Genomic DNA, 13,205 nt, shown 5'->3' with positions numbered 1-13,205 from the left:
AATTTGGGTGCTCTCTTGAGACAGACAGCCACTGGCGGGTAGCTATTGTCAGGCACCTGGCCTCATGGGTGCCTGCTGTCTGAGCGCTTGTCTCCCATTCGCGTGGCCACAGACATGGTGCCGTTGACCCATGCCGTCCATGCCGTCCTTGTCCTTGCTGTCCTGACTGCCCTGACTGTCATTGCTGCTGCGGGAGCGCTTGGTGTTGGTTGTGCTGCCCAACCCAAACGGGATACTGCCGATCCGGGGTCCCCCTACCCGACGTTTTGCGCTTGTCGTCAACTGCTACTCAGTAATACTAGATGCGACGACGGGACCGTTGCCGGTTTCGGTACCGTGCCTCTCATGCACACAGGGCTGTCACACCTCTAACCGTCGAGGCCGCGCGTTACTCTTAATTGCTTTGCTGTGGCTGTGTGCCTCTTCACGCACACTGCCAGGGCTGTCAGCGAGTAAAATGGGTCACTCGCATGCTTGGCTCTGCTGTTCCTGCGTCTGTGCCGCCCTCCCTTCGGCCCGGAAACCGCCCCATTCATGTGATTGACGAAAGCTCGAAATGGTGTGGTTCCATTCGCTGTTTTTTTCCTGCCGCTGCCCACTCACCTGCCACTGGTTGTTGTCTCCATCCCGCGGAGACGGATGCATTCAGATGTGAAGAATGACGAAATGAGCCCCTCAGCGCATCTCCGTGCCCTCCGTCACCAGCCCTCATTTCACGCTCGTCCGTCCGCCCCCGCTCACCGAGTAAACGGACTGCCTGCCAAGGCCTTATACCCGGGACCTTTCCGCCGTCCAAATTTTATGGGCATTTTTCTTCATTTTCGAATCGATTGCCGAACGGATCCTCGAGGCTTGACAGTCGATGGCAACAAATTCCTGCCAAGGCTCGACCCTGGCTGTAGGATGTGCTCGGTTACTATGGACAAGCCACTCACCAACAACACCATTGACCATGCTTTTTCCCCTGCGTTTCTCCATTCATCCTTGGGAGACTTGACCTGCCGGCGGCTCACTGAGACATCAGTCGAATTTCTAGTGCAGACTACAAGTTCAGCTCCAGCTGAGGTGCATAGTTGCCAAATCAGCCTTGTACCAGCAGCTCAGCCTTGGATACACCACTTTCCACCAACATGCTAGTTCTCACCAGCTCTCAGCCTCTCAGCTCTACTGTGTCTCTCTTTTGCTGCCAAAGGTCAATGCTCGTCGACAAGCGTGGATGGCCGTTTTCCCAACCAGCTTGCAGGGGTAGCCCAGCAAGCACGCTTTTACTCTCCCTCGGCCCTAACACGGCCATTATCAGATCACTCTTCCCCACCACAACCTACCACTTTTTGCAGCGACGTCCCTACACAATCCTGGCCACAAGGGGACGAAGGTTAAATCGCCCAGTGTTACGCGGCTCGTCGCGATAGAGTATTCGTGCATGCTATGTAGTCCGGAACACAAGGATTAGAAAGTTTAAATGGTACAGATGCGCGTAAGGCTATAAGACAGTGTCGCATACTTTACTCACACAGGCATATGCGCAGATACAATCCATCTGATCGAGTTTCTTGCAGTGGCTTCCGCGTATCCGTCCACTCTCCACCAGGAAATGCTGCGTCAGGTCTCAGTCTCCCACTAGTGATTGGTGCCCCTGTTGACTGCCTCATATTTCTCCCATGAACGTGCATCTGCTCCTCCCGACTTGGGAATGGCGCATCCTTCCGGGGGATCAATCGGGAAGTGGGCAGCGTCAGATGTCACCGTGGAAGGTGGGCGGCCAAGATGGAGATGGCCTCCCAATCGAGCATCCTCCGCTTAGCGCCAAGGAAGTACATGGTTCTTGCCCAAACACAGAATACACGTGGGCAGTGTGTACAAAAGCCACTATTGAACTCATGCGACATCACAGGAGAGTATTAGAGAGAAATATACCCTCTACAAAAGTAGCGTCATCATCGTCGAGAGCAAGATGGCGCTCGTTCCATTAGCTGTGCTGTATATAACCGCGTTGTCGGGTTCTGGGTCGTAAAATGACCTCGAGTAAGGGATGACCAGTAGCAAGAGAAAACTTCATCAAGGCATTATGCTGTGATTTCATCGAGCACCATTAGTCAGTCTCAGCACATCTTCTCCGGTGATTAATCGGAAAGTGGGCAACATTAATCGTCTCCATGCAATCTCAGTGGTACTCTTGGCTGCATAATGGGAAAGGACTTGATGAGTGCACTGGAATCGGAAAACCCGACACTTGCACATGCATCAAGGCATTGAGCTGATGATCCAAAGGCTCAGCGCTAGACATTAATTCCAGTCTCGGGAGCTCTCGCCGTCTTCCGTATTCCCACATTCTCTACGGACGCACATGCGACAGGCACTCCGGGATAAGGATGAGATCCATTCGGCGAATTCGGGGCGAGTGCCACTCAAGGAAATGCCCATCGGTCAGTAATCCAAATTGGCCATTTGCTTCATCTAAGTTCGCCGGGCCAAACGGACAGTTGGGGACTCTCTACCTTGTCTCCTGCGTCTTCTTTTGGCATCTTCAGAACAGCCATCGACAGCCAGAGCAGTCTTCGAGGACTTATTTCATGGTCAAAGCATGTTCTAATTGCATGGCATGATTGCATAAGCCTACTGTACTACTCCCTGCTGGCTGAGAGAGCTTCATACACCTGATCCCCTTTTCATCTACCCTATTCTCTTTCAAAGTACCTTCTCCGGGACTTCAGCCACTTGCGCCTTTTGCCATTCCGTTTTCGATAAACAGACTACAAGAGTAAATTTAGGAAACGGTCCCAAAACCCTTCACCAGCGGCCTTCGTTGCACTTGAAATGAGTTAGACTCAACCCAAGTACCTCGGGATACTCGGCAATGGACGTAGGACCGACAAGGAGCGGATATACATCTCACCACCAACACATGATCCCTCCCACTCCTTCTCCTGCTCTTGTAACTATATTTCCATCCCACAACCACAGGCCTCATGCTTTATGAATATCCAACATTCTACAACTACTTTTTACAGTCAAGGTTACCATGTGCTTCGGCCTATGAGGGGGCGGTGCGGGGTTAGGTAATGTGAGACAGCCGACGCAAAAGAAACTTCGGACCGCCTCAGCGTCATCTATTCCGTACTTCATTCATTCATTTAAGCAATCGCTCGCGGGCAGCATGAGAGTCATCCAGTCAAATGAATCTTTTAAACTTGTCGAAGGGAAACTCCAATTCCAGTACGTCAAAGGCATTATACGCCACCAAAACGTCTTGTATGCCGCGAAATGGAACAGTCGAAGGGAACTGCCAGCCGATTTTTCCGGGCTTCATGATGTGAAGCAAGTAGACACAGAAGACAGGGGTCCAGAAATGCAACCCGACTGGACGATAGCGGAAGAGCAAGATTGCTATGTCAAGACGCCCAACCTCCTTGCATACGCTGAAGCGCCCAACCTCGAGAATCTCATCCTCCAGGAAATTGAGACGTGCGAGATTTTAAGAAAGCACCCACATCCAAATATTGCTCTATACTACGGTTGTCGAGAAACCAGGGGACGGGCATCTGGGCTTTGCTTCAAGCGATATACAACAACTCTTGCCAGTAAAGTCAACCCTCAACATTTAAACAAGTCGGCCTTTCTTTCAAGTGGACGGCCTTACGTGGACGATAAAATTAAGCAAGCTCTTGGGGGAATAAAAGAAGCCATCGATCACATACATTCCCTTGGTATTGTCCACAACGACATAACGCCCGCAAATATTATGCTTGGCGAGGATGGAACAATGGTCCTCATCGACTTTGACAGCTGTCGCCGCATTGGGGAGGAGTTGCGTGGCAAAGATGGAGCCGGGACGAAGAGGACATACCCGTGGCATAATCCAAAGGTCACCATTTCATCGGAGAGCAATGATCTTGATGCTTTTATGGAGTTAGAGACTTGGTTATTTGGTACCTCGGCTGATGACTTTCTATTCAAGTCTTAGAGGTGGTGTAACCTGTTGAGAACGAGGAGATACAGGGCTTGTCACAATTGGAACAATGATGTATGTAATAACTTTTTTCGTTATTCGTCAAAAGGGAATATTCTATGAATTCCACACTAAATACATTTTTATTCTTGAACTCCGGATCGCCAGCCTGTCAGATTATCGCTGGTTAGGCTTAAGCCGTATCCAAAACAACAACCTCGGCCTCGACCTCGCCGATGCTCTCCACGGAGAGCTTGTCTCCGGCGTTGACGCCCTCAATGAAGGCACCATCGCCCTCGGAAAGCTCAGCATCCTCCCGGCCGTCCAGGCGGATCTTGCTCTTTCCACCCTTGGTCATGGGCACATGCACAAAGACCTTGCGCTTGGTCTCGGTGGTGGCTTCGCCGCCGACGGTCCACTCGAAAGTCTTGGTGGGGGCGATGATACCAGCGGCCATGACGAAGTCGGCGTGGATGGGAATGGTGTCGGGGATCACAGCCTCGGCGGCCTTCTCTTGCTCGGCGGTGGCGTCAACTCCTCCCTTGAGGGGGCTGAGGATCTTGACAAAGGCCTCGCGCTTAGACTCCTCGCTGAAGTGGCGGGTGTGGTACTTGGGAGGGAGACCGCGCTTCCACGGGACAGCCCAGATCTGGAGGAAGTGGACGGTGTCGGACTTGTGCTCGTTGAACTCTGAGTGGGCAATTCCGGTGCCGCCAGTGGTGAACTGGACGTCGCCGCGGTGCATGCGGAAGAACTTGTCAGACTGGCCGCCCTCCTTGCCCTTGGCGAGCATGGAGTCTCGGTGGGTTAGCTCTCCACCAAGGAGGTAGCTGAAGATCTCAAAGTCCCGGTGAGGGTGGGTAGGGAAGCCAGAATTGGCCTTGACGCGGTCCTCATTGAGGACGCGAAGAGAGCCGAAGTTGTTGAAGCGAGGGTCGTACCAGTCGGCAAAGGAGAAGCTGTGGTAGGTGTTCAGCCAGCCATGGTCAGAGTGACCACGAGTGCTGGACTTGTGGGGGGTGATCTTGGCTTGGTGGAGTGACTTGGACATGTTCTTGGCGGCGTTCTTAGCAGTGTTGATCATTTGCTGGTTCTCTGAAGAGACTATTGTGTCGGTGTTTGGGGTGAGAGTAATGGTGTTGTTGTTGTTGTTTGTAGTGAAGATGTTGCTGGCGAGTCTTTGAAGCTCTGAGAGGTAGTGGTTTGGAGAGTAGATGATGATGAGGATGGAAATTGTAGCAACGAAAATTGCACTGAGGGAAGTGAAGCGCGACATATATACACAATGGAGCCGAAGTGAGGAAGCTCCGAGAAAGTGCCTACGTCAAGATGGGTGCAATTGATGATGGATTGGCAACGCTGACGAGATATGTATACTACGCAGTAACTAGACTCAAGCTACCCACAGGCGTCCCCAAGCTCTTAATCATCCTTGGTCATCAGGGCCCGGATTGGTGGAGCGGGACGATGCGAAGGGGTGTGGGGTCGGTCCGTCTCGCTTTCATATCGATTACTCAGGCTGACAGACTCTGACATCACTGGCAGCCAGATCTGGCGTTCCTGGAGGTTTTGCTTCTAGTTCGTTTTTGGAATCGAGTCACGTGATTTGGCACAGATCAGAGTTCCGTCATTCCTCAACTCTACGAGAGGGTGTGATGACGCGCTGGTGATGCACAATTCACTAGTTGCCAAGTAAATACGAAGTGCGGACTACACCAGCGTCAATTCAAAACTACGCCTGGGCCGAGGGCAGCTCATATTAATTCCCCCAACGAACGCGACAGACACGCGCGCAACCACTCAACGCGCCATGCTCCCTCAAGCCATGAGAGGCTGGTTCTTGAGTGGTGATGTGGCCCAAGCCAACCCAGCACACGTAAATTTGGCCACCCTCTCCTGGCGTCCCGCCATCCAACCACCTCTTCTGAAACTTGGTCCCTGCATCTGGGCCATTAATATCCGATCGTTTGCTATGGTTCACCAATCGGCGCGTGTCCGAAGCTGACGGCTCAATATCTTTATTTTTTTCTCCTCGAATAATATATTTGACTATGTAGGGCTTGGCCCCCCTTGCTTCAGGTGTCCCGTCCTACCTTGTTCGGTGGTTGGCGATAGGCTCCGTGCGAGAGCTAACATCCGTAATTGCTAACGACTTTCACATGGCTTTTCAAGTCAGTAATGATCGGTCTCGAGGCCCAAGAGGAGTTTCCTTAGCGTTTGACGTTGGTTTGCCACCCATAAACCATTATTGAGTTCCACCTCATCACGAAATGACTCCGTCATGACATTGGTTATAGTCCGAAGGGGTTCTCACGAGTGTTGCACGCAATTTCCCCTACCAATTACTACATACATTTTCTTCAAAATAGTTCGGGACTCGTATGGTCTTTATCGAAGCTGATTTTCGGGTTCGCGAAATCGCAAATTAGTTGACATGTAATAATGCTGGCTGTGTATGGGAGCTGTCTTTCACATCTATCAACCGCACGGAACCACGCCCACAGGAAGCATCCTGAACGACGGAACCAGTCAATTGACAATTAATCTCGATATAACTTCCTTCGTAAAATTATGGGGAAATCGCAAAAGAATCAGTTGCCAAGTTTCCAAGGATGTGGAGAGATTCCATGATGCTTCGATGCGATGGGTCCCAAAGGCATGTTCCCCGTAGTGTAGTATCAGCGATGCATGGGCTCACGCAGCTCGCGTGGAATTGTACATCTCGAAACAAGGACCAGTACCGTAGGCGAAACCTGGACCCCAGTGTTAATCATCATGGGTGTCGCGGCGCTGAAGCTATCGTGTGCGCGGAACAGGAACCCGCCGACCCAGCTCCCTTCGAGGAGGTTGGCGCGCCCTGGCTCGCCGTCGTCTCAGGCCCCTGTCGCGCGAGCTGGGTGCGACGGGACAAGCTTCGGGCATGCACGATGGCGATCATGATGCGACCCGGTGACACTGCAGTGACGAGGTCTCCCACGGGCGGATGAGTCGTTGGGACGGTTCATGCCATCTCAACCTCGCACTCCCTCCCCGTCAACCTGCCATTTTCGCGTCCAGTCGTACGGGAGGCCGGCCGATTGCTGATGGGGCCGGCTCGCACAATGTCTCCCGGAGCACCGGTAGGCGTGGCCTGATGAGGGCTAGCGCCGCCTCGCTTTGCCTGTCCAACGAAAGCCGTTGGAACAACGCATCAACCCACTCAGGTTGGCTTCACCCATTTCGCTGAGTTGTACAGTTGGGGTGACTTTTTTCTCCCTCTTTCCCTCTTCTTCACCGTCTTCAGAGAAACCCCTCGAGGAGTCAATCGAGTTTTCCTGCCCTTTCCCAGCGCCCAAGCCGTGACGATTTCCAACCGAGGGCACTCCGTAAGTGAAACACAGCGCGTCCTTGCTTTTTTTGTCTGCCCTGCCCTGCGCCAGACCGGGATCCCGCCGCCCTAGCTCCGGCGCGACGCCCCCCCACTCATCCTGGACGGGCCGCCCGCGATGGCGTCGGGTGGTGGCTGGGAAATTCGGCCTCCCAACCTTCTGCCTTCTGCTTTCTGCTTCCCAACCTCCCGCGTGAGAAGCTTCATAGTCCAACCATATCTCAATTCCTCTAGTCGCGCATCATGCAGTCTCTTCTTGCATTTCATCTTGCGCAATTAATTAGCCCACCGCTTTTTTGTCTTCCTCTTCCCGTTCGTGTCTGAGTGGAGTGGGTGTTGTCGTTGGGCTGCCGCAGTCCTGCTTTTTCAGAATGAACTTCCAAAACCTCAACTTCGACCATGAGCCTCGTATGTGACGCTAGCTGCGCTGTCTTTTTCTCCTTTCGAGTTTCTTGTTTTCCTTTCCTTCATCCTTCATCGTCACCGCTCTCGCTGTGTTTTTTTTTTTTTTTTTTTTTTTTTTGGTTTGTTCCTCTTTCGTCTGTCGGCCTCAACTAATATTTGCCTCTCTTAGGTCGAGGGCCTCCAACTCTGTCTACTGACCATTCTCACCAAGACGACGACCAATCTTCTCTCCCAACTCTCCGCCCCTACCATGATCTCAGACAGCGCCTAGATCCCTCACTTTCACCTCAGCCCACAGCCCTTCTCCACGCCCCATCACCACCTTCGTTATCAGCATCCACAGCCGAAATCTACGGCCCTGATCGCCACTTTGCTCCCCCACTGTCTGCAGCATTCGCCCCTCCCCCCACCTCCCGGCACCACCAAAACGACCACACTGTCCGTTTCGACGAGGCGCAAATAGCCATGATTGCCGCTGAAAACGCTGCTCGCATGGCCAGCATCAAGGACGAGCTGGCCATCGCCGCCGGCAAAGTCACGCCAGGCGTCGATGACACGCCATACATCCAGTACGCAATTGAGGCCTTGACTCGGGATCGCGGAGGCCCGGCGCCGGTCCACTTCCCCTCCAGCTCCGAAGACTACGACTCGGATGAGGAGTACACCCACGAGGCATACACCCAGCCGCGGAGGCTCCCCGATGCCGATTCGCCATTCCCGGCTCTCTCACCCCCGGAGCCCGCTTACGTCGAGGATCGTCTGCCGGTTGAGCAGGTTGAGCGCCCTGAGAGATATGAAAGAGACGAGCCAGCCCGTCGAATTGTGAGCGCCGAGAGACAGATGGACCCCGACTCTAGCCACGAGACGGTGGTGCATCATGAACTCCCGGCCCACCTTGAGGAGTCTCCCTCGGCCCCCTCCGACCCAGTTCGCGATGAGGCCGCTCCGGCCCGCAAGCAAACGAGACGCAAGTCTACCCCCATTGAGCGAGCGCACCCGCCTCTCGACTACAAGCCGCCCGTGTTGCGGCCCTTTTCCATGCTAATCTTCATGACGCTCTGCGCGCTCATGATCGCCGCCCTCATCTTCTCCGGCATCTACTCCGACTCCGACTCCGGGTTGACTCCCTACCCAGGAAGCATCTACAGTGGCCAATACTTCCTGTTTCGCATCCTCCCTCAAATCCTCTCCGCTCTCGTCCTCCTATACGCCCAGAGCATCGTCGCCGCGTCTCTCCGGATCCTCCCCTTCACCTCGATGGCTGATTCCGAACCCAGCGTGCGTTATCTCGCATTGTTCCGAAGCCTCTACCCAAAGACGTTCCTGCTGCCCGCGTTGAATGGGCCTTGGCAGTTTCAGCTGTTCAGCGTCGCCACCTGGCTGGCCAACTTTACCATTCCCCTCCAGAGCACTACTTTCACTTGCGTCTTCGAGGAGGGCAAGTGGATCTGGGCGGCCGTCCAGGGCGTGGTCTGGACCCTTGTGGCCATCTACATCGTGTTGCTTGTCGCGACTGTCATCTTGATGGTGTTTTGGTTCAGACGGTGGACCGGGTTGTTGTGGGACGTCCGTTCCATCGGCCATCTCGTGCCCCTCTTGAACCAGAGCAACACCACCAAGAGCTACGAGAACGTGGATGTCGTCCAGCGGGGCACCCTCTTCAAGGCCCAGCTCAGAGACCGCCACCTCGACAGACTCGGCTACTGGCAGACGGAGGGCCAGCGGGTCGGAGGCATGTGGTATGGCATCGGATCCGCCACAGACGAGGGCCGGCAGGCTTCGTATAGCGTCGTCGCCAAGAAGGCCAGCTACAACATCTCCCCAGCCTCTTCCCGCGATGATCTAGAGGCCGAGGCCCAGTATGTTCGCCACCGCTATCTGCCCTTTGCGCTTCGCGACTTCACCATCATTGGGTCCCTCGTCTTCATGTTCCTCCTCGTCCTGGCCATCCTGGTCGTCTCCTTCTTGCCCCAGACCAGACTAGACCACGGCTACCTTCCGCTGCTCACGGCACGACCCGCCAAGGGCGCCTTTTCAGCTGCCAACTTCCTGTACGGCTTTCTCCCGTCCTTTCTGGGCATGGTCATGTTCCTGCTCTTCCAGAGCCTGGACCAGTCGCTCCGCGTGCTCCAGCCGTGGGCGGAGCTCTCCAAGCCCTCCGGCGCCATCGCTCAGAAGTCGCTCCTCGCCGACTACGCCGCGTGCCTCCCCCTCCAAGCCACCTGGAAGGCACTTAGGAACGGACACTGGCGGGTCGCCATCATATCTCTGATGGCGGTGCTCTTTGTCTTCATCCCCGTGCTGGCGGGCGGGTTGTTCATGGCCCTGACCAACGTCCGCGGCCAGGTCAAGATGTTCCCCAACATGCCAGTGTTCGGCGTCCTGCTGGCATTCCTGTTCCTCTACCTCGGCTGCCTCTCCCTGATGCTACCTGGCCGACGCTCCCTCCGTCTGCCCCATCCCGTCACCTGCCTTGCCGAGCTCATCAGCCTCTGCGCTGCCGATGACACCACCCAGGACGCCGTCTTCCGGGGCATCGCCTCCCCCGAAGACCTCGAGACTCGCCTAGGCCTAGACCGAGCAGACTCTCGCGAGCAGTCCATGTGGTTCTTTGGCGTCTCGGCCGGCAGGGACGAGCGCCGCCTCAGCGTGCGCCCCCTCCAACGATTTACTGAGAAGAGAACGAGATCGACGCGATCTATGATATGAGGAGATGTTAATGTTTAGAATTGTCTCATGAGAATGGGCGATATGTGCGATTTGTTTTTATTGTTTTTGTTGCGCCGCCCAACACTGGGACAGAACGCGCTTGATTGCATTGTTATGGCGTTTGGTAAAGGAACTCGGGTATAATATTTAGCGTCTACGACTACGGTTACGATGGTGGGTGGTAATTACGAAAGGGATGTAACGTTTGGAATGCGCATTGTTGCCCGAGGCCGGGATGACTCAAGATGGAAAAGTCTGTGCAAGCAATGTCTGTATGTGTATAGCTATGAATCAACAAAGGGAGAAATGACATCTCATATGATCACACATGAACACTTCTCCACGCGGCAGAGGGACTCATCGCCACGCCACCTTCGGTGCACCCCGGCATTCATCTTGCCGTTACGAGATGAGAGACGTTTCAGTCAGAAACAAAGTGAATTTGTAAGACGTGGTAGAGTAACCACTGTAACTAACGATTGAAGTTCACAAAAGCTGTGCTCACCCTGTTTCGGCTGTACCCTTCACCATTTTGGCATCTTCCGAAGCCCCCACTACTGCTTTGTGAGCAGCAAGTATTTCTCAGCAGTTACCTGAGCTCAGGAATGGACCTCGCGGTCCCGTGCTCTTCTTTCTTTCCGGATCCGCATTTTCCAGATCTTCCTCCACCCGACTAATCGGCTGTTCGCTGCTTCTCTCATTCTTGTGTGTTCGGATCGTTGTTCTTCATCTCGTGTCATGTGGCGTGAGTGCGTCGTTCGCTCGGCCAAATAAGATAAACAGAGTGGCGGCCTAGCAGCCGCAAGAACAACTCCCCGGTTCCAAAACTCCATGCTGTGCGCTGGTGTTAATTTCGGTGCTTGTACAGTTGTAGCGGTGATAGGTGTAATGGTTGGGGTCGTGGTGAATAATATAATGGATCAAACAAGCAAGGCCGATAAAAGAAATCATGAAATGTCGCTAGTCGTCGAGACAAAGTAGTTGGATGTGTTAACGTAAAATGCAAAGCGCTCATCTGCTGCGCCGCCCGAGCATGCGCCCAAGAACGTCGCCGCCTTGTCGCTTCCGCCCTGCAACCCAGTCTTTAGATAGACGATCCGGGCGGTCTTGAGTAGGCGACGAGGGGACTGTGCCGCCATTGGTACGCCGTCGCCGATGGCCCGACTCGGAGCTCTTGCTTGCGCGGCGGCTGTCGCTACTCCCGCGTTTGTGGAAACGGAAGAAGGACAGAGCACGAGAATCCTCTGATTCTGATTCCGAGTCCGAGTCGTCATACTCAAAAACAGAGAGCAGTTGGGGCTCCGGATCAGACGCCCGTGTGATTGATTGAAGAGAGGGGGCCGACTTCTTCGAAGCCATGGCGTGAGTAATGGGCTGAGAGTCAAGTTGGGAAAGGTTTGAAGCGGATTGGCTACTTGTCAAATAGATGGAGAGATGCCTTTCCAGAGATGAAGTAGGGCGAATGTCCAGGGATGTTTTTGGGTGGTGGTCCACTGGTGTGACCGGCCGGGAGAAGTTTGTCTTGTATGCTTCTGGTGAGGTGGCGAAATGGCTCAAGACCGGTGAGCTTAGTTGCGATGAAGGCGTGACAATCTCAATCTCGGTGCACTTGATGGCATCCTCATGAGGTTTCTCGACAACCTCTTCTTGAGGCTGCTCAACAACCTCAACACGAGGCGGTTCAATAATTTCGACTTGGGTTGACCGAACCAATTCGACCTGAGACTTCTCAAGAAACTTCTCAATCAAGTTCTCATCCGGGCGAGGTGGTCGCTGTGGTGGTTGTTTCGATCGGGAGCATTGCCATGACGGAACCAGCGATGAAGTCCGAGGAGGCAGGGGAATCAGCTTGGGGAAGGGCGAGTACGTGGCTGCAGCCCTGCGAGAGCGAGGTAGAGGGCCTTCGGGCAGTGGCCATGCTGGGATCCGACGCTCCTCTAGTCCCAGCCTTTTTCGTTGTTGAGGGGAAGGAATCAGGGCTGGATATTGCTTTCGGGGTTGGAGCTCCGGCTCAGGGCTCTTTGCCTCTGTACCGGGCTTCCAGAAGCTATCCCATAGCTCAGTGGCGTGAGTATGGTACTGGTAGTCGTCATCCAAGGACACCTCTGAGTCCGTCCGGTCGTCAATCAGGCCCGGGACAGATCCGTCGGATCCCAGTGACGCTCTGCTGCTAGCGTTGGAGCCTCGACTCTGGCTGTGTCCATTGTGTGAACGCCTGTCAGGCTGTGGGTACGAATAATTTGCGACAGGGTAATATTTCGAAACGAGCTTAAGGTCGGCCAGCTTGCTGGTGCGCTCCATGGTGGGCCGTCAGTTGTTCAGCATGAGATTACCTTACAACAGAAATTTGATGTTGAAGGGATCGATCCAGGGATACGACGGTATGATATAAAAAATATTGAGCAGAGAGAGCTGTCAGCTTTCTTGTGAGACACCGCCGTGGGGCTCCACGCCACGGAAGCGTTGGATCTGTCCGAGAATATCATGGACCCCCCTCGGGCTGGAGGGACATTCCTGCATGGAGGGGCCACTGGCCCCATCCCTCCCTCCAGACAATCCTGCAGGTATGTTGCGTGTTCGTCCCAAGAGCTCTCACCTGGGAGTCTGGTATGCAGACGCGACCTGGCCCTGACATGACCCTTGCATCATGCTGCTGGGCTGCTCCACGACTGGTGCATAACGCAGGTGTACGTCCGAGCACTGCACTTGCATAGACCCTTCCTTGCTTCTCTGAGTTGTTTGAGATGTTGTGCCAAGTCCCTTAGACATACAGCC

The 13,205-nt window shown here is 54.2% G+C and overlaps 5 protein-coding genes across 5 annotated transcripts; 3 read left to right on the top strand and 2 right to left on the bottom strand.

The window, feature by feature from the left end:
- Nucleotides 1–618: 618 nt before the first annotated feature.
- Nucleotides 619–1,516, top strand: BGZ61DRAFT_446885 (uncharacterized protein). Its single transcript, XM_046245255.1, has one exon. It carries the CDS (start codon nucleotides 640–642, stop codon nucleotides 1,135–1,137), a length of 498 nt encoding a protein of 165 aa, XP_046107747.1. The 5' UTR covers nucleotides 619–639; the 3' UTR covers nucleotides 1,138–1,516.
- A 1,616-nt stretch (nucleotides 1,517–3,132) lies between these two features.
- On the top strand, nucleotides 3,133–4,079 carry BGZ61DRAFT_446883 (kinase-like domain-containing protein). The gene has a single exon (XM_046245254.1). It carries the CDS (start codon nucleotides 3,158–3,160, stop codon nucleotides 3,962–3,964), a length of 807 nt encoding a protein of 268 aa, XP_046107746.1. The 5' UTR covers nucleotides 3,133–3,157; the 3' UTR covers nucleotides 3,965–4,079.
- On the bottom strand, nucleotides 4,080–5,324 carry BGZ61DRAFT_446882 (putative pirin domain protein). Its single transcript, XM_046245253.1, has one exon. The coding sequence runs from the start codon at nucleotides 5,223–5,225 to the stop codon at nucleotides 4,143–4,145; it is 1,083 nt and encodes a 360-aa protein (XP_046107745.1). The 5' UTR covers nucleotides 5,226–5,324; the 3' UTR covers nucleotides 4,080–4,142.
- A 1,988-nt stretch (nucleotides 5,325–7,312) lies between these two features.
- Nucleotides 7,313–10,516, top strand: BGZ61DRAFT_186493 (uncharacterized protein). Its single transcript, XM_046237755.1, has 2 exons — nucleotides 7,313–7,724; nucleotides 7,891–10,516. The coding sequence occupies exons 1-2, from the start codon at nucleotides 7,688–7,690 to the stop codon at nucleotides 10,428–10,430; spliced, it is 2,577 nt and encodes an 858-aa protein (XP_046107744.1). The 5' UTR covers nucleotides 7,313–7,687; the 3' UTR covers nucleotides 10,431–10,516.
- Nucleotides 10,517–11,441: 925 nt separating this feature from the next.
- Nucleotides 11,442–12,731, bottom strand: BGZ61DRAFT_491944 (uncharacterized protein; the record flags this gene model as incomplete). The annotated part of the gene is made up of 1 exon (XM_046250482.1): nucleotides 11,442–12,731. The coding sequence occupies one exon, from the start codon at nucleotides 12,729–12,731 to the stop codon at nucleotides 11,442–11,444; it is 1,290 nt and encodes a 429-aa protein (XP_046107743.1).
- Nucleotides 12,732–13,205: the final 474 nt, after the last annotated feature.

This window comes from Ilyonectria robusta (genome assembly GCF_021365365.1).
Source record: "Ilyonectria robusta strain PMI_751 chromosome Unknown BGZ61scaffold_5, whole genome shotgun sequence".
Taxonomy (NCBI): Eukaryota; Fungi; Ascomycota; class Sordariomycetes; order Hypocreales; family Nectriaceae; genus Ilyonectria; species Ilyonectria robusta.
The sequence above is the reverse complement of the archived record's forward strand: the minus strand, read 5'-3'. Positions and strand labels throughout refer to the sequence as shown.